Here is a 19,868-nt window from a genome sequence, read left to right as displayed (position 1 = left end):
TACAACATCTAGAGTAATATTTACATTCAAAAGAAATTAGAGAAGAGAAATAAAAGATCTCTTATTTCCCCCCCAATGGGTCCTTTATCTAAAGTTTGTATATTTCTAGACTAGGTCCACATTGCATGGAGACTGAAGAAGCAGGGCAGAGAAAGCTCTATCATGAAGTTAAGAGAGGCCTTTGAAGGGATGGCTGAGATGATCTAATGGAAGAGATACTCTTTGCTGTGATGACGCTGGAATGCCATTTTCCTTCAAGAAATGGCTTATACAAGCAGTCCCTGTAGTGAACACTTTATTTTTTCTGTCATCAATGGGGGAATGCTGACAATTTTGGCAGAAATTTCAACAGCAAAGGGAGTCAATTATTGAGATAAATTTGAACCCCTTTCTTTTTAAAAAATTATTTTTATTAATTTCAGAGAGGAAGGGAGAGAGGAAAGATAGAAACATCAATGATGAGAGAGAATCATTGATCTGCTGCCTCCTGCATGTCCCCTACTGTGGATCAAGCTCACAACCCAGGCATGTGCTCTTGACTGGAATTGACACCAGGACCCATCGGTCCACAGGATGATGCTCTATTCACTGAGCAAAACTGGCTAGGGCTGAACCTCTTTCTTAACCAAAGAGAGACAGATACATTAAGAACAGTTACAACTAAAAAAAAAAAAAAAGATTTCATTTTTTTGGTTGCTTTTCTAAGTTCCTCTTGGAAATGCTGCCCTTTAATGACTTAAAAACACTTTTATATTAATAGGAAACACAACTCCTGAAAGGGGACAGACTCCAGGAGAAGGCAAGGGTGAGGATGAGAGCTCAAATCTACTGCTTGATACATTTATGGCCCAGTATTTCTTTCTCTCTCTCTCTCTCTCTCTCTCTCTCTCTCTCTCTCTCTCTCTCTCTCTCTCACCTAAATACTCCACTTATGTAATGAAGTTGCTTCCACAGCCTTTGTTGCAACTCTAGGATTTTTGCCCACTGATTTACCTGTTTCAAGGAGGACTTGTCAAGCGCACTAGGTGGTTCAGATTATGGGTTTTTTAAAAAAGCTACAGTGTTCTTTCCAAAAAGGAAAAGAGAAAGAAAAATGTGTAACAAAACACATGTTTTCTGCGGAGATATAAAATAAATCCTATGAGACAGATTGCCTTAGGGAAGCTAGTCATGCACATGTGGTTTCCTTGGCGATTATAAATGGCTTCATTTATGAAAGTATTAACATTCTAGCTCACTCCACTTTCACAATTAATGTAATTAGGGAGAGTCACAGCTAGTCAACTATTTCAAATATATGATCTAGAAACTGCACTTGAAATGATTGTTCAGTCTAACTCGAAATGGAAATATTTCTAAGGTATTGTATTGTTTAGGAAGACTTGATGCCTGAAAGATACTTTAAAAGAAAAACAGCTACTTCACTACATGATTTTTGGATTGGTCAGATATGCTACTTAAGAAGAAAGGATTAGCCCTAACCGGTTTGGCTCAGTGGATAGAGCGTCAGCCTTTGGACTGAAGGGTCCCAGGTTCGATTCCGGTCAAGGGTATGTACCTTGGTTGCAGGCACATCCCCAGTAGGGTGTGTGCAGGAGGCAGCTGATTGATGTTTCTCTCTCATCGATGTTTCTAACTCTCTCTCCCTCTCCCTTACTCTCTGAAATCAATAAAATATATTAAAAAAAAGAAAAAGGATTAGAGTGTCTTTAAGTTAGAGCTGCCTTAGTACATCAGTTTGGGAGCCCAGGTATTGTTATTTACTTTCTTCCACTTCCGTTTTGTAACCTGCGGTTGGACCTCAGAACCCCCAGCTCACCATTCTGTGAGCTTTGTAAGAAAACTTCCTAGTGTCACTCACAATATTTGGTAAATGCCTTTTCTCAATGCTCAAATTACCGGCTTTGCAATGCCAACTACAATAAGAGAAAGGTAATTTATTCTCACAGTGCAGGTTTAAATGTTTAGGCTGCAGGGGTCTGGAAAGAGTCTTTTTTTTTTTTCCATCTCCAAATTCATTTGAGAGTCCAAGTGTCCATAATGTAATGAAGTTCATGCTTATTATAAAAAAGCAGATCGTGGCCTCTGGCAAAGCAAATTCCTGTAGTTTCCAGATTCCAAACCTATGCTGGGGTTCCATTTCTATGAGCATGCTCTTAAATCTGGGTCAGTTTGGAAGAGAAAGTCTTCTGATTTCATGGAGGAGAGGGAGCACATAATACTGCACTGGGCTTAGTTTAAACTTGGAAAACAATTTATAATGCTCACACTTACAATTGGAAAAGAAAAATAATTCTGTGCATCTAAATTATGTACACTGATTTTTAAATTCTGAGTGATGAAAAAGTCAGCTTGTGCTCTGCTGCAAATGCTGTGGAGGCCTGAACAGGTGGTAGGTCATTTTCAAGTGAGAAGAACAAGTGTATTTTGACCTCTGCTTGCTTCCTCCCTGTGGTAGGCTGAATAATGGCCCCAAAGATACTCACCGCCTCTTTCTCAGAATCTGTGAATATCAGGAAACCTTACAAAAGGCATGCTGCATAAGTGATTGGGTTAAGGATCTTTAGCTGGGGAGAGTATCCTGGATTATCTGGGAGGGCTAAATATAATCTAAGGGGCCTCATAAGAGGGAGGCAGGAGGGTCAGAGTCAGGACAAACCATGACAGAGACAGAGGTTGGACTGACACCATTGCTGGATGGGGCCACTAGTCAAAGAATGCAGGAGGCCTTTAGAAGCTGGGAAAGGCAATAAATGGATTATCTTCTAAAGCCTCCAGAGGAATGCAGTTCTATTAACCCACTTTAGACTTGTGGTCACCAGAACTGGGTGACAATAAACTTGTATTATTTCAAAGCCACAAAGTTTGTGGTAATTTGTTACAGTAGCAAGAGGAACTAAGATACTTCCACTGATAGAACGTCCTGGGTTGAGGGTTTCAGACTCCTCTCCCAAAGCTACAGCCAGACTGAGGGTCACAGTGAGCAAGTGGCTATAGAAGCTCCCACAGAAACTGGGACCTGAGAAACATCAGGTCTGTCTTTGCTGAGGCAGCCGGAGTCAGTTATCAGAGTACAGACTGTAATGCCCAGTGTTCAGAATCCCCAAAAACCCCCCAGGAAGGAGCCAAGACCCGCTGTAACTGCAAGAGAACCTTTATTCGTGCTAGCACGAGCTCTCATCTCCAGCGCTCACCGGGGACCAAGAGAGCTTCTCTCGCCAACACAAAGGCTTTAAGGGGGTCTCAAGCAGTGGGCAGGGAGAGTGTTTATGATTGGTCAGGGGTAGGGTGAGGGGTCCAGTTACACAAAGGCACACTGGGCAGCTTGCTTAAGGTGGACTGAGTCCACCTCTCTACATTCCTATTGGCAGGTTCATGCAATTGTTACATTCTCGCGGTTTTCTAAGAAAAAGGAGTTATATACATAGTTACACAGGGTGGAGGGTACAGTACATTTTGTGCTGTCCTGCTCTGCCCTTTCACAGACCTCATGGAGGTCTGCCTGGACCTGGCCGGAGCCTTTGCCAACCAGAACAGCAGCAAATGTAGACAGCGCCTCCTGCAGGACTGCTGTGGTCGAAGGGCACAGACAGCATGTGACCTAGTTCCCAGGACACATTCTGGCCTCCTCTCTCCCTCTGAACATCAAGGGCTAGAACTGCCAACATCTCAGCACTAGTATGGGGAAGATGCTGCCCAGGATAACCATCATGGCATAATGAACATTCCTGGCCACATGTCCGGCATTCATTCGGCCCTTCTTCCTTATAAAATAACCCAGATTTTGTAGAGATGTGCGCCTCTCCACCTGAGGGCCCATGATCCTCAGTGAAAGCCAAGGCAACCTCACTCCAAAGGTGGGCTCTGTTGACTTAAGTCAGCATTTAATTTTCTAGACACACTCATCGGTTCAGGAATGGACCTGTGCCCAAATCCTCTAATCAGTGATATCAGGATCCTTATTTCATGGACTTTTCTGCATTTCCCTTGGATACTGTCATGACTGGACAGGAGGCCAGAACTTCAGCCACCATCTTGCCGCCAGCCTGAAGGCGAAGCTGGAACATGTGGACAGTGATCAGAGCCATGGGAGTAACTGATCCGGTGTCTGGTTCCATCTCTAAACTAAGGTTCGCCTTGATCTTATCAGCTACTCTACCTGAGTTGGGCTTTGCTCTTTTTTGGATGAAAGCCTCTGATATGATAGATGTGCAGATGAAGTTCTTATGACCTATACTCTGTAGACTCACTTCAGAAGTTGAGATGTACACAATCTTCTAAGAACTAGAACAGTAAGTACACTGAGCATTATTTTATAGAACCTTTACCCAACATCACAATTAGTAAAAGACAGATCCAAATGTTGGCTGCTAAACTATAAATCATCTCAGAGCTGCTTACTTTCAACAGCTTCGTAACATTCAGAAAAATTAGTTATGCTTTAAAGTTCTATTATACTGTCTAGGTGCTTTCTCATAATAAACTAGGAAATGGATTCAGAAATAATCCTGAAAATCATAAAGCTTTAGCAGTCTTTCTAACTGACTCTGAGCTGGGCAGTTTATTCACTTTCCCAGAGCCTTAATTTCTTCACCGCTAAACTGAAGTCAGCAATGCAAAATTCATGTAGAAGAAAATGAAAACAAGGATGGTGTAGTGACAAGAGTGCTGGGGACTTGGTTCCACCTCTGGCTGCGGGGCCTTGGTCAAGTTGTTTAACTTCTCTGTGTCTGTCTATCCACTTTTATGAAGTCAAGTCACTTGTGACTTAATATTCTGGTATTCTGTCTCTCTGACCCACTGAGCTCTCGGAAGGGTTGTACTAATTTATTAAAATAGCAAAGGAAGGCCTAAGGCTTTCTTGGGAAGTTGATGAGCATCAAGAATTTCACCATCACATTTTAATACCAACTGACCCTATCGTGACATTACCCAGCTTGCATTTACTAACAGTAAAACCTGAGATTGAGAAAAACTTGAACATCCCAGGGGTACTGGCCACAGAGAGTGAGTGGCCATTATCAAGGCGTCACTGTGCACCACTAATTGCTTCCGTGAGGAGACGAGCTGTGGCAACTCGATGGCCTTTCTGACGACTGCCCTGACCGACGGCTGAGGGAGAACCCTTCCTATGTCAGGGGTCAGATGGCACAGCAGCCTGCTGATTTAATTGGGAAGGTTTACTGGGGAAGGTCTCATACCCTTTGCGCTCTGTGCCCCGGACCTTCCCCTGGGCTGCAAGTCTGCTCTGCATTAAAAAGTGGCCAGACACCTACTCCTTATTAGCATAGAAGGGCAGGGTAGGAAGTTAAATCCATCCACTCCAAGGGACTTAGCAGATTCATTATGCTAACCTCTCTGTGCTTTCCCGAAGCCTCTCTGGCCTGGCCATGCAGTAGGGACCAGTTTGCCTCATTCCACTAGAACAGGATGCTGTCTGCTGTCAGAAACCCTGAGAACAAGTGACAAGTCTCTGAACACCTGAAAGGAAAAGCCTGCAAAGACAACGTGTGGAGCGTTGTTCCTGAATGACAAGAAATAACTGCCCATTTACTGCATGTCCCCAGGGCCCAGTGACCGGGCACTGGCATTGATCCCCACTAGTAGCCGAGTCAGGACCCCAGAGGCAGTGCTGGTTCAGGGCCTGCCCTAGGCCCTGCAGCAGGCGCTGAATATCTAAGAAAGCGCCAGCTGTCACTCATCCTCTCTCTATTTGATGTTTGGGCGTGCACACGTGTTTCCATCTCTATTGGCTTCACTGGCTGGAGAATGAGGGTAAAAGTTCAGGCTGGCCAGAACTCTCTATTTCTTATTATAACAAGAGCTTCCCATGTGTCAGACTCTGTGCTAAACACTGCACCTGAACTGTCCTTTAACCCTCACGACCACCACAGAGGAATAGAAAAAGACACAGCAGGAACAGTTTCCTCAACAATGATGGTCATTATTAGACTTCTCCTCACTTCATTTTTTAATTAGGCAAAGAAACACTCCACTTAATTAGCAAGCCAAGGTTCCTGTAAATAGGCAGTCTGCTGAGGCAGCAGGGGGTGAGGGCTGGGGACCGAGGCCTGGACACGGAGCCTCCCGCCTTCATCCACAACTGGCATGATCCCCACAATTTGCCCAGTCAGTCAGGCCTGGCCTGGCCACCCTTGACCTTGGCTTGCAGGGCCGGCTGGGTGTGGACAGTTGAGTGGCACTTGGGTGTTTCTGCTAAGTCTGTTTCTAAATTTCTCTCCCTCAGTGGTGTTCTACCTTGGCCAGAGCCTCCAAGGGAGACAAGTGTGGAAGCAAAAGGACTGTTTCTCCAGCTGCTGGACACTCTCCCTGCCAGAGCAGCCCTGCAGACCGCCAGTGAAACCACCAATTCAGCCAGTCCACCTCTGTGGCCCCCTGGGTCTCATCCATCACCTGGAGATAATTAGCCTGTTGTTTTTGAAAGCAGTCAACCAGCCCCATAATCACTTCCTCAAAAAACATTTAGTTGATTAAATGATCAATGGTGACAATGGGGAAAAGAGCAGAGAGATCATATGATGTCTCCGATGGGCTTGTGAGGTATGTCTCTGAAATGAACATGCAGCAGAGGTAGGACCGCAAAAGACTCAGGGGACTGAGGTCTGTCTTGGCTCTGCAGGGGAAATAATCGAACTGCTTTTATTTTAGTTTCTACGGTCTATTCAGTATGGAGAATAAACTGATTATGGGGCAAGCTATGGAGCAGGCATCCTCAGTATCTAGGCTTCTCTAGCCTCTCCCCCGACCCCTGCAGGCCCTCTCCCAGTCACCCCTGCACAGTGTTCTGAAAGGGTAAGGGCCTGGACATGGAGCAGGATTCCAGTCTTGGCCTCTTTTTTACTTACTGCAAGAACTTTGCCCAAATTATTTGGCTTCTTTCAGCTTTAGTTGTCTGGTGTGCAGAACAGGAACCTGGCTGCCCTGGCTGTAGCTCAGTTGGTTAGAACATGGTCCCACACACTAAAAGGTTGCAGGTTCAATTCCCGGTCAGGGCACCCACCTAAGTTGCAGGTCTAATCCTCAGCCAGGGCATGTACAGGAAGCAACCGATTGATGCTTCTCTCTCCCTGTCTCCCCGTCTCCCTCCTTCCCCTACCCTCAACCCCTCTCACTAGAAATCAACAGAAGCATATCCTCAGGTGAGAATTAAACAAACAAAAACCAGGAACCTGGCTGCCACTGTACTGGTTGTTTGCTATGAAGACAAAATCAGATGAGGGGATGTGAAGCATCTAGCACAGTACCTGGAACAAAGCAGGTGCTCAGTAAATGTTAGGTTTTCGCTCCCATGACAACCAAGCTCTCTTCTCCATCACTAAAACACAGGCTACCAAAGGGCAGGCCTGACTCTGACTGATTCAACAGACGCAGAATGCTACCTGCTATGCATCTCCTGCCGAGAAGCACTGGACTGGAGCCAGTGTGTTATCTGAATGAGTTCTTCTCCCTGCTTTGCCTTCCATGAGGGTGAGTTGCTTAATGCCTTGGATTCTCCATTTCCTCATCTCCAAATACTAGAACATTACACCAAGCATCTCATGCACAGGGCTCTTCAGGTGAATGAGAGAGGTGTGAAAAATCTTGTGACTTCTAAGGAGCTAAATAAAAGTCAGACTCTGCCCCTTCCCTCTGTTAACTCAATCGCCCACCTCAAGGGATCCATAAAGACCATCTGTAACACCCTCCTCTTCCTCACATTTCTAATTGGTTGCCAAGATATGTCAACCCTACCTTTGCAAGATGTCTGACACCTCGTGTTCGCTTCTTGCTGTTGCCACCGGTGTCAGTTTTTTATTGCTGCTGTGACAAATCACCACAAACTTAGTGACAAAGCAACAGAAATCTACAGTCTCACAGTTCTGTCGATCAGAAGTCTGACCCAGAGCTGGGCTAACCTAGACTGGTTGTCAGGGGAGAGAACAACCTAACATTTATCTAGGACCCACTTTGTGTCAGGTACTGCGGTACGTGATGCTTCTGGGGGAGTAACTCAGTGGCTGCACATTTACATTCAGGGAAACCCTGCTTAAACTGTAGTGTGTGGGAAATACTGGCCTTAGAACTAGCAGGCAAATAGTTTTCTAGGGAATTAGCTGGATTGGGATATGAAAACAAAGTGTAACCCAGTATGGTGGGCTGCTACTATCAGATTTCCTCTCTTCATTCTCATATGATCTTTGATAAGATTGTACAGCTTTCATCCTCAATGGACTTGGAGTTAGTTTAGGCAAATCCAGTAACCCCGAACCAGCCAGCAGGATTCTCATGGGTGCAGGACATTGTTGCTTTCCGTTTCCTAGAAATGTTGAGGTTTCCCTGCAGATCATCTGGCCAATACCATCTTCTCATAAAAGCGAAATTGTACTACCTACCCTGAAAACCATGAGTCCAGAGCTTTGGCTTGGCTGATTTTTCGATGTTAAAACTTTGACCTTCTGAGTACACATAACCATGAGTCAAGTAGTGAGTTACCTCACAGATGCAGTAGGCAAGATAAAATGTGATGGCTTAAAATAGCCATTCTGTATGTAATACTTACGTTGGGGGTGCCTGATATATACACTGAAAAATTCTTTGGCAAGCTGCATAAGGCAATGGAAAGAGGGGGAATCAGAGTCAGAAGACCCAGACCACAGCTCTACTCATCTTGGTTACCTGAAGCTGGTGACATTCAGTCACCTGTACATTTTTCTGGAACCAGGTAACGGTGGAAAGAATAAAAGAATCCCTTAATAATCTGAGTCCTATATTCATTAATCAAACAATGGAAGAGTTAAAAAAATCAAAACAAAACACAAACCCAACAGTCATCCCTTGGTGTCTGCAAGGAATTAGTTCCAGGACCCTCTGTTGATACCAAATTGGATGGATGCTTAATTCCCTTATACAAGATGGTTTAGTATCTACACTAATAAAAGAGAAATATGCAAACTAACCATCACTCCACTACACCCACAAGCCACACCCACCAGCCAATCAGGAGCGAGTATGCAAATTAACCCAACAAAGATGGCGGCCGGACACAGAGCTGGAGCTTGCAGGAGGCTTGGGTTGCTCCAGCGATGGAGGAAGCCAAGCTTCCCACCTACCCTGGCCAGCCCTGGCCTCCGCTCAAGGCTACAAGTTTCAATTATAGAAGATAAATAAATCCTAGATACTTGCTTCCAGTTGGCACTGGCCTCTGCTCAAGGAGGCGCTGAAAAAAAAAAAAAAAAAAAGAAAAAGAAAAAAAGGAGGGGCTGGGACCTTGGGTCGCCTGGGGGTGATTAGGCCAGGATGGGATGGCAGCGGCCGTTGGGGGTAAGCAGACCAGCAGGGGGGCCAGTTGAGGGTGAGCAGGCCGTCAGTGGGGGTCAGTTGGAGATGATCAGGATAGCGGGGTGGGGGAAGTTTGGAGTGAGCAGGCCAGCAGGGGACAGTTGGGTGTGAGCAGGCCAGTGGGGCTGGAAGGTGAGGGCAAGCAGGCCAGCAGGGGGGGGCAGTTGGGGATGATCAGGCTGGTGTGGGGGGGGCAGTTGGGGGTGAGCAGGCCGGCAGGCAGAGTGATTAGGGGCAATCAGGCAGGCAGGTGAATGGCTGGAGCCAACAGTCCCGGATTGTGAGAGGGATGTCTGACTGCCGGTTTAGGCCTGATCCCTGTAAACCAGCAGTAGGACATCCTTCGAGGGGTCCCAGATTAAAGAGGTGCAGGCCGGGCTGAGGAACACCCCCCCCCCCTGTGCATGAATTTCGTGCACCCAGCCACTAATTTGTATATAACCAGCGCACATCCTCCCATATACTTTAAATTACCTCTAGATTACTTGTAATATCTAATACAATGGAAGTGCTATGTGAATAGTTGTTATATGGTATTATTTAGGGAATAATGAAAAGAAAAAAGTCTGTAAATGTTCAGTACAGACAAAACCATCTCAGGCCAAACTACATACTAGGTGTACCGGTTAATAATGCGGATTTTTTTCAATAGGTGGAGTTACACATATGTTGATATATAAGATGATTTGATATGTATGCTATTTTGTTGTATTGACAGCAAGCTTCAAAACTTCATAAGTCAAATTTTCTGAAGGTGTTAACATCATAGATATTTTTACACTTAAAAATGTCGAATTTCGTGCCAAAAAAAGAGCATTTGCGGGAAGTTTTAATTCATTACTTTATTTTGAAGAAAAGTGCTGCTGAATACTTCGGGAAGCTTAGGGTGAACCTGCTCCATCTCAAGATACTTGTGAACTCTGGTTTAAACACTTTAAAAGTGATGATTTCGATGTGAAAGACAAAGAAAGTCCAGGTCAACTGAAAAAGTTTGAAGACCAACAATTACAAGCATTATTGGATGAAGATGCATGTCAAACTCAAAAACAACTTGCAGAAAGATTAAACGTAGCTCAGCAAACAATTTCCAATCATTTACAAGCGATGGGAAATATTTTAAAGGAAGGAAAATGGGTGCCATATCAACTGAATGAAAGACAAATAGAAAACCAAGAACTCATCAGTAAAATGTTGCTTCAATGACACAAAAGAAAGTCTTCTTTGCATTGAATTGTGACTGGTGATGAAAAGTGGTATTTTGAGAATCCCAAATGCACAGAATCATGGGTTGATCCAGTTCCACCATCAACATCGACTGCAAAGCTAAATTGCTTCGGAAAGAAGACAATGCTCTGCCTTTGGTGGGATCAGGAAGGTGTGGTGTATTATGAGCTTCTTAAACCAGGTGAAACCATTAATACTGATCGCTACTGAAAACAAATAATCAATTTGAACCATGCTTTGATCATGAAACGACCAGAATGTTCCAGAAGACACGGCCAAGTAATTTTGCTTCATGATGATGCATCATCACACACTTCAAAACCAGTTAAAGACACATTAAAAGATCTTGCCTGGGAAGTATTAACCTACCCACTGTATTCACCAGACCTTGCTCCTTCAGATTACCACTTGTTCTGATCAATGGCACATGCACTTTCTGAGCAGCACTTCAAAACATATGAAGAAGTGGAAAATTGGTCTCTGAATGGTTTGCCTCAAAACAAGAAAAGTTTTATTGGGACGGAATCCACAAATTACCTGAAAGATGGGGAAATGTGTAGCTAGCGATGGACATTACTTTGAATAAAGCACTTTTGATGTTTTTCTTGAAATGATCGTGTTTTCTTTGATTACAAAATCTGCTATTATTAACCGGTGCACCTAGTAGTACACATAAGCAACAACGTAATTACGCAGAACCCAAAGATACAGAGGGCTGACTATGTGGAGTACTGTCAATTCACGATAGCATGTTATTTTCATCTATACTTCTCGTATTTTATGACATGCAAGGCTAAGAGAAATCAGATAAGCAATAACATGGAAATGTTGCCAATATTTTAAAGGATTTTGACCCCTTTATTTTAACTGGCTACATGTTAAAACATATTTTCCCATTCCATCAAGTTAAAAACAATTTTGGGGGTGTGGCAGTTAAACCTTTCCTAAGATGTTCTCTTAATACGTCAGCTCTGAGTGAGAGGCCTAGGTTATCTGGAACATGCGGCAGGGAATCCACATGCTGACAAGCAGACATGCTTCACCACCTTTTATTTCTATTTCTGGGACTCCAGGATGGAAGACTTATGACACAAAGCTTGGGCCTTTCATAACCCTGCTTGTGGAAGGGAAGAAATATGTGCTGAAGACATGGTCTCAGACTGGGGTGGCCTCTCGGGTTTGCATGTTCCACCAGAGCAGACAGAACACGGCCTTTCGGCCTGAGGCCCAAGGTCTGAGGTCCAGTGCTAGGTTACAAGCCTTGGAACCTGGGCACCATTCTTAGAGTCAGGGAGACTCCACAGAGCCAGGTGATTTCATCACAGACTCTGTTTCCCTAACATGAAATGGCCCCCTTGGAGGGAACCTAGTCGTGACATATTCTATTAGGAAGAAACATCCACTTTCAAAATAGACTCTCAGCAGGTAATACGGGTCAGCTCAATCTATTTTTAGTTCTGCTTTGGCAGGAACCACAAAGGGAGTCTAATCACGTTCTTTTGTACTTTTAGAAATCCTGCTGGCATATCCTCACCAAATACCCACCCTACCCGGTCCATGGTGACAGATGGGTCTGATCAAGGGTTGCCAGGACAACTGTTGCCAAGTACCCCATATACTTTTCCAGAGGCTTCAACACTTCTGCTGATAAATGGTGAGGATTCTTTCCTTTCAGAGATGGTCTGACAAAGATGGAAGGTCAATATAAAGGGCAATAAGATATATGAACCCCTAAGTTAGTGTTTTCAGACAAACCCATCATATCTTGACAGGCTATTGCTCTAGTCTATTATTTGAAAGCCTATTCTGAGATGGATAAGAACAGGGAACAAGATAAAAGGCAACTATATTAAACCTGGGAAAGTCCTTCTTCTTTAGACAAATGATATATTTGCAGAATCTGATACTAAAGACAGATTGATTATATATAATACGCAGACAACGCTCCTTTTGAAATGTTAATGGTTTGTAGACAATAAACTGCCCCGTAGAACAAATTAGGATCTTGTCTCAACATGGTCACATGGTAGAAGTCACCTATACTGTAAGGACCAAAGAAATGAATTTGGACAAGGTTTGGCATTGTTGTAAGAATAGAAGGTCAAAGTCCTTTAGGATATTACATTATGAAAATTGTAGCCAAAAAGCACACACACAAACACCTCCCTAAAACCCCACATCCTATTTCCTTCACTCCCCTTTTATTATTACTTTGTTTCCTCACTGGGAAATTTTCAATGCTCAGGAACCACAAGCAGAAGTGACAGACACAACAATGGTTAGAAGAGGAAGATGGTGGAAACAGAGAACACAGCACAGAAACATGTGTCTAGGCATTTTTTTAACTAGAGATACAACAAGAGCAGACCCACCACGCAATGGACCCCCTAGGTTTCAAAAGACTCTGAAAGTAAATTGCTTCAATGAGAAGAAAAGCATAGCTCAATATATACAACAATAACTACCACCTATTATAGCAGATACTTTCTTTGAAGCTAGACAGCCCATCTCTATCATAGATGTTTGTTAGAAAGCTAATGCCCTTAATTAGGTCTCAGAGGAGCCCTGCGCTGGCAGTACTGTGATGGAAAGGTCACTTACTAGGGCATCTCTCTTCTTCCACTGCCGGCTGGTGCTTTTCTGGCTTGGGAGGGCCTTTGATTTTCTGCAACAAGGCACGAAGTTTGCCAGTCCAAGAGCTGTCCTCCTCCTCCTCTTCCTCTCCCTCCAGGGGAACCCCTAGCAAGTCACAGCACACAGTGAAAATCTTGAACAGGATATGAAACCATGAAATGATTGAGAGAACATAAGAACTCTGCTTCTCATCCTTAAGTATTTGCCTATAGAATGTCTTTTCACAAGTTTTTTTTTTAAAAAAAAGATGATTTCTTGTGTATATGAACATCAAGTAATTTCAAACCCCCAACTTAACTCTTCTAACCTATATTTCCAAAGCACTCTAAAGTCTCTAGAAAGAGTTAACATGGAGTTATTTCAAATGAAAAGATCATCTGTTATCCAATATATTATTCAATCCACTGATATATAAGCAGCACAAATGCTAAGAGCCACTTAAAACCAATAGATATGTATCAAAGGGAGGAATTGCTGGCTTACAATCCTTTAGGCACAGACATTACAATAGTATATCATTGCCAAAGTACAAAGCAAAGGGGATCAGAAGCAGAGTCCCAAACCTAACTCTCTAACTCAAAGTGAGTTGGGTGAGGTTTATGTAGGACAAATTATTTTATTTCCTTCTTCAGAGAAACAGTCTGTTCTCATATCTCAGCACAGTCTCTTGAAGGTAGAAGACATTTCAGACACGAATTATGGCAGGATTATTTCCTGTATCTTCTCTGACCCAAGTAGTTTGGATAGAACCATTTCTTAAATAATTAGAATTGTAATTTTTAAATGGAAAAATAACTTCCCACCTTCCCTCCCCCTACTGGCTTCTAACGAAGGAGCCAGGAACCGACTTGTCTCTGACCAAGCTGCATGCTGGAAGCTCACCACAGTGAGTGAGAAGGTCCTCGTGGAAGTCATACAGCTCCTCCCGGATCTCGTCTGGGCAGGGGCAGTTCTCTCCCAGTTGAAAGTTAAGAAGCATGTTGATCTTTGAGGGACAAAGAAGAATGGCTAGTTTGTTCTCAGTGGTGGTCCAAAGAACTCAGATCCTGCATTCATCACAAATTTTATTTAACTCCTTTTTTTTTTTTTTTTTTTTTTTTTGTAAAAACGGTCAACATTTAAAACCTGAAACACTAATTCGAAAGAATGTATGTACCCCTATGCTCACTGCAGTGTTATTTATAATAGCCAAAGTTTGCAAGCAGTGTCTTTCAGTAAGTAGATGACTGGGGGAAAAAAAACAAAAACAAAACTGTGGTACATTTACACCATGGAATACTACTCTGCCGTAAAAAGGAAGAAAATTTTACCCTTTGCAACAGCATGGATGGACCTGGAGACTATTATGCAAAGTGAAATAAGCCAGTCAGAGAAAGACAAGTACCATAGGATTTCACTCATGTGAAATTTAATGAACAAACTAAACTACTAAGCAAAAGAGAGACAGACTTATAGATAGAAACAGATAGACAGCTCTGGTGGGGGAAGCGGGTTGGGGGTGTGTGTATAGGGATGAAGCAAAAATGAAAAAAAAAAAGAGAACTCATGGACATGGACAATAGTCTGGTGATTGCAGGAGGGGGGAAGGGGAGCATAGAAGGGATAAATGGTGATGAAAAAAATTAAATAAAAAGTTAGATAAAATATAAATAAAAGTAGCTTGTATTTTTTTCTGATTATAAAAATTTATTAATTGCACAAAATTTGGAAAATACCTAAAGAAGAAAATGTACTGATAAAACCAAAGAAAACCACTGTTAATATTTTAGTTAATATCTTCCAATCTTTATGTATGTGGGCTGAGATTATATATGTGGGATCTAGATACACTTTTGAAACTCATTTTTTTCTATTTAACAATTTATCTTGAGCATTTTCTTATTTCCTTAACCTAATTTTTTTAAAAATATTTTTTTTATTGATTTCACAGAGGAAGGGAGAGGGAGAGGAGATAGAAACATCAATGATGAGAGAGAATCATTGATCGACTGCCTCCTGCATGCCCCACACTGGGGATTGAGTCTGCAACCCAGCATGAGCCCTGACTGGGAATCGAACCATGACCTTCTGGTTCATAGGTCAATGCCCAACCACTGAGCAACACCGGCCAGGCCTTAACCTATTTTTTAATAGATGCATTGCATTTTCATTATATGGATAAATAGCAATTTATGTAAAATTTATGTAAAATTAATGACATGGTATGATACATTCAAGTTATTTTCATTTCTTATCCTTATAAATAAAGTTGGTTTTAATTTCCTTTTACATAATTTTTGTTCACATCTCTGACCATTTTTTAAAGATAAACTCCTAAAAGCAAAAGTTTGAGATCAAAAGGTTTGCACATTTTCATGGCTTTTGATATTAATTGCCAAATTGCCCTCCAGGAAGCTCATAGCAGTTTGTATTATTATCAAATTTATACAAGAGTGTGTATTTCTTTGCCATCTCCATTACAATAATGAGAGTTAACACATTTTCAAATATTTTCCAATTTAATGGGTGAAAAATGTCATATCCCTGTTGCTTTAATTTGCATTTAATTGGTGAGGCTGAACTTTGTTTTTCCACAATAAGGACCATTTTTATTTCACATTTTAGAAATATCCCAACTATGTTCTCCTTCCATTTTCTGTTGGGCAATTATCATTTTAAATTTTAATTAACATGTACTTTGCACATCTCTAGACTATTAACTCTTATAACAAATTTTCCAAATATATTTTCCAGTTTTTAGTGAGCTTTTAATGTTGCTTATGTGGCTTTCCTGACGTGCAGGCTTTATGTTTTGCAGTCAGTCTATCATCTTCTTCATTTATAGTTCTGTCTCGGGGAGTGTTATCCGTTTCTGTGCCATGGACCACTATTACAGCCTAGTGTAACCCATGGGTTCTTTTGCAGATCAATATTTTAAATACATGAAATAAAATGTAGAGGATTACAAAGAGAAACAATTATGTTGAAATCTAGTTATCAAGAGAATAAAAAACAAATCTGTGATATAATAACATATGTGCTTGTTTATTAGCTCATTAGACAGAAGGATCTGGTAGCAGATCTTATATCCACTGTGATCTGTAAGCATGTAATGAATGTGAGTGGTATTTCAACGGTATGAAAACCATTGCAATATGATATGAAAAAAAGATGCAATTTATGTTGGTGACAAAGTCAGGTCCTTGCATTGCTGCATACCTTAATAGTTAAAAAAATACTATTAGAGATTAATGAAAAGTTAGTAAAAATAAAGTGTTCATTTATTTTCCACTCAGATTCCTGGATGTCTGAATTCACCCCACAGACCCATAACTCCAGGCTAGTGAACATCTGGAGGGACTGGAGCAGTAACCAGAGGAAATCTTGTCCATTCTGCTGCCTCAGGCAGGGTAACCCAAACAACGGGCAAAAGGCGGTTTTCTCCTTCTGTTTAGGTTTCTAGGTTAAAAAAGTTTACAATCTCTCTAATTAAACCAGGAACCTTATTTACTATTGGTTGGAAGAGCCTTAGTCAAAGTTTCCACTGCAAACAATTTTTTGGAAGTAGGTAGCAGAATCGTCTATAATAAAATAATATTTATAAATAGGTTGAAAAAGTAATTTCTGTGGTTGTTCTGTAACATTAAATTATGGTAATTATAGCAATAACATATATTGATAGGTTGTTTATTAAATGAAAATAGGACCTGAAGATCTCTTTTCAGAATTAGAAAATTAATTTCTGTATTGACAGATCTTTCCCCCAGTGGAACACCTAAGAAGCAGGGACCCACCAGCCTGCAGGGCATTCAACCAAAAGTGGGGTGAGCTGAATTCTCTGCTGGAGGTCGTACCCGTCAATGAAGCCCTTTTGAAAAGGAAAGGTTTGCTGACTATATTTGGCTAATTTGCCACCATCATTTGACTAATCTTAGTTTTACTTACTCTTGTATTTAGTTCCATCCCCCAAGCATGGTTTTTTTCATTTCTCTGATTACTTTCTGGACATAGGACTGAAAATCTCTATCTTCAAAGGTTACAGAAGGATGAGGTAATCATATCACTGTTTTAAAATTCTAATTCTTATGCATTCTATTCCCCAAGTGGTTTTGCATTGCTCTCCCGTAAAACTGATCTCAATCTTCCACACCCTTTGCTGATATTAAATTCTTATTTAGAGAGCTTCATGGGTAGATTCCTTCTAGAAATGAATACTCTGGGAGTCGTGGCAGACGGGACAGCTGAGTTTGACAGCAGTTACTGTCCCTTCTTTTCTTGTCATTTCTAGACCAGCAGCATTAACATTACCTGGGAACTTGCTAAAAATGCAAATTCTTGGGCCTCACACTAGACCCACTGAACTAGAAACCCTAGAGGTCGGACCAGCAAATTGTATTTTATTAAGTTCTCTGGTGATTCTGATGTTTGTTCAATAATCACTGGGCTAACACATTAGGGAAGAATTTATTGAGTTACAGGCTTCTGAATTAGTCTGAAGTGACTGGTCAGTGGATTGTTTAGAAGGCTAAAGGAGGAAGTGATGGCTGGCCCAGGGGAGGCAGAAGAGAAGGTAAGGAGGCAGAAGCGGGCAAGAAAGGGTGGGAGCCCGCCCTTCCAGGAGCCAGGATCGTGAGCTGCACCCAGGAGGGCAGTGCACCTACTCCCATAAGTTGGGAAACGCTGACCATATTCTGTTGATCTCTGATAGAGAGCAGTGATTTCTGGAAAGATTGGACTGAAATTTTTAAAGTGGTGGATCCTTGCTGGGGTGCAAGTTGCATACTGACAGTGAGCCGCCTTTGACTTAGTGAGAGAGACATAGATGCAAGGGAAGGGAGAGAGCGCTGCCCTACGTGCAGGTCGGGAAGGGTTATTTCCCACCCAAAAGATAATTGGCAGATACTCCTCAGTTTTCAGATGAGGGCTGTCTCCTGGTGCACTGGGTCTTTTCATTTCCCACGCTTTGTGCTGCCAGGCACAGAAAGCATTCAAGTGCCTTGCACCAATAAGGTTCACATTCTTCCTCAGCAATGGGATGGAGGCTCAGAAAGGGGTTTTCACCTGCTCCTGTGGGGGTGAGCGGAACTCCTTGGTCTTCCTGGCGGTCAGGGCCGCAGACATGTTCAGGGCCTGCATGAGCTCGTTGTAGCGGAACTTCTGATTCGCCTGGAGCTTGGAGACATAAATGTCACCAAATGCCACAATGGCCTCCACTCGGTGCTGCAGCTCACAGTCACAGAGGTAGCTGAGGAGCTCACACATCTGCAATAAAAGTGCATACATATGTGAATAATGCTTTATGGAGGAAGCACCTAGCATCCCCATTTTGTAGATGGTAACACTGAGACTTAGGTGATTTCAGTAACCTCTCCAGGGTCACACAGTAGGAACAAGTTGGCCAGAATCCAGAGACCAGTTCTTCACCATTAAGGTCAGGAGAACAACAGAAATAAGCTCACTAAAGACAGAGTAAATCTCTCTGCAGAGAGAGAGATAAAAAACATTTCTAAGTGTGTTTTCCTCAGCTTAGTATAGAACCTGCCACTGAATTGCATTGCGAGCGTGGCTCCTGCCTGACATCCTCTGGCTCTCGCACTGTTTTTGTTTACAAGCACTGCATTTCTGTGATTAGTTCCTTAGGATTGTCACTATTAGAATTTACACCAATCTTGTCACTATTAGAATTTACACCAATAAGAGAAACAATAGCCAACCTTCCTGAGCACTAACTGTTCGCAGGACACTGTGCCAGGCACTTGCTATTCTTTGTCTCCTCTAATCCCTATGTTCCTGATGTTTTTAGTGAAGCAGTTCTATTAACCTATCCCCACTTAATCCTTCATGGGATTAACAGACACTTTCCATTTGTCTGGGTGGCGAGGGCTCTCGCCTACCTGTACACAGTCTCTGGCCTATCTGCAAACCTCCGTTCCTGCCAGGCGAACTAGGACCCAATGCTTATGCCAGTCACACATGTGATGCAACTACAACATTTAATTAAAAACTGTCGGAACCAATGAAATAGAAAAACTAAGTTGAATGACTAAGGGATGTCTGTAAAAGTTAAGTTTCCCCCCCGCAAAATGCTAAAAATTGGGTGTTAGACAACTACAAAAAAATGGGGCAAATCATAAAAATCTAGAAGCATTCTGCACTCAGCTTTCCAATTATCTCTAAATCTGCATGCAGTCTACTCGAACTGGCAGCTGTAGATGGTGCATGACAGGTGTCATCCATGCACAAAAGAGGGCTCTACGTGCCAGCCAGAGACTCACATTAAAGGACTCAGCCCTATATGAGACTAGCACAGTTATACATTTTAATACAACATTCATGGTTTATATGTAAAATTTGTGCTTCTCCTCCATATTTAATGTCTTGATTAACTGACCCCCTACCAATCGCATCACATTGGATAAGAGAGCTCCAGTGATGGATTACTTGATGGTAATGCATTTTATGATAAAACACATTTCATACTGTATTTTATAAAAATACATTTTAATTCTATGTTTTACTATATTACCATCCACATTTTACAAATAAGAAAGCTAAGACTCTGATGGGCTACTGACTTGGCAAGTTTATATAGGTGGTTAAAGGATGGAGGGTGGAGCAGGAGCTGAAATTCAGGGATGCCTGAGCCAGGCTCACTCATGAGGCAGACTGTTCTACTCTCCTCATTTCATTTA

At 42.3% G+C, this 19,868-nt stretch overlaps 1 protein-coding gene across 1 annotated transcript in view; it reads right to left on the bottom strand.

Moving 5' to 3' along the window:
• The window catches only part of RYR3 (ryanodine receptor 3), a 393,437-nt gene that overhangs the window by 164,307 nt on the left and 209,262 nt on the right, over positions 1-19,868 (bottom strand). Inside the window, exons 38-40 of the mRNA XM_054715636.1 lie at positions 18,238-18,438; positions 14,080-14,182; positions 13,165-13,302 (exon numbers count right to left, since the gene is read on the bottom strand). Coding sequence (XP_054571611.1) covers positions 13,165-13,302; positions 14,080-14,182; positions 18,238-18,438 — 442 coding nt within the window. The remainder of the gene's footprint in view (positions 1-13,164; positions 13,303-14,079; positions 14,183-18,237; positions 18,439-19,868) is intronic.

Source organism: Eptesicus fuscus, chromosome 5 (genome assembly GCF_027574615.1).
Source record: "Eptesicus fuscus isolate TK198812 chromosome 5, DD_ASM_mEF_20220401, whole genome shotgun sequence".
Classification (NCBI taxonomy): Eukaryota; Metazoa; Chordata; class Mammalia; order Chiroptera; family Vespertilionidae; genus Eptesicus; species Eptesicus fuscus.
This window is presented reverse-complemented; position numbering and strand designations above follow the sequence as displayed.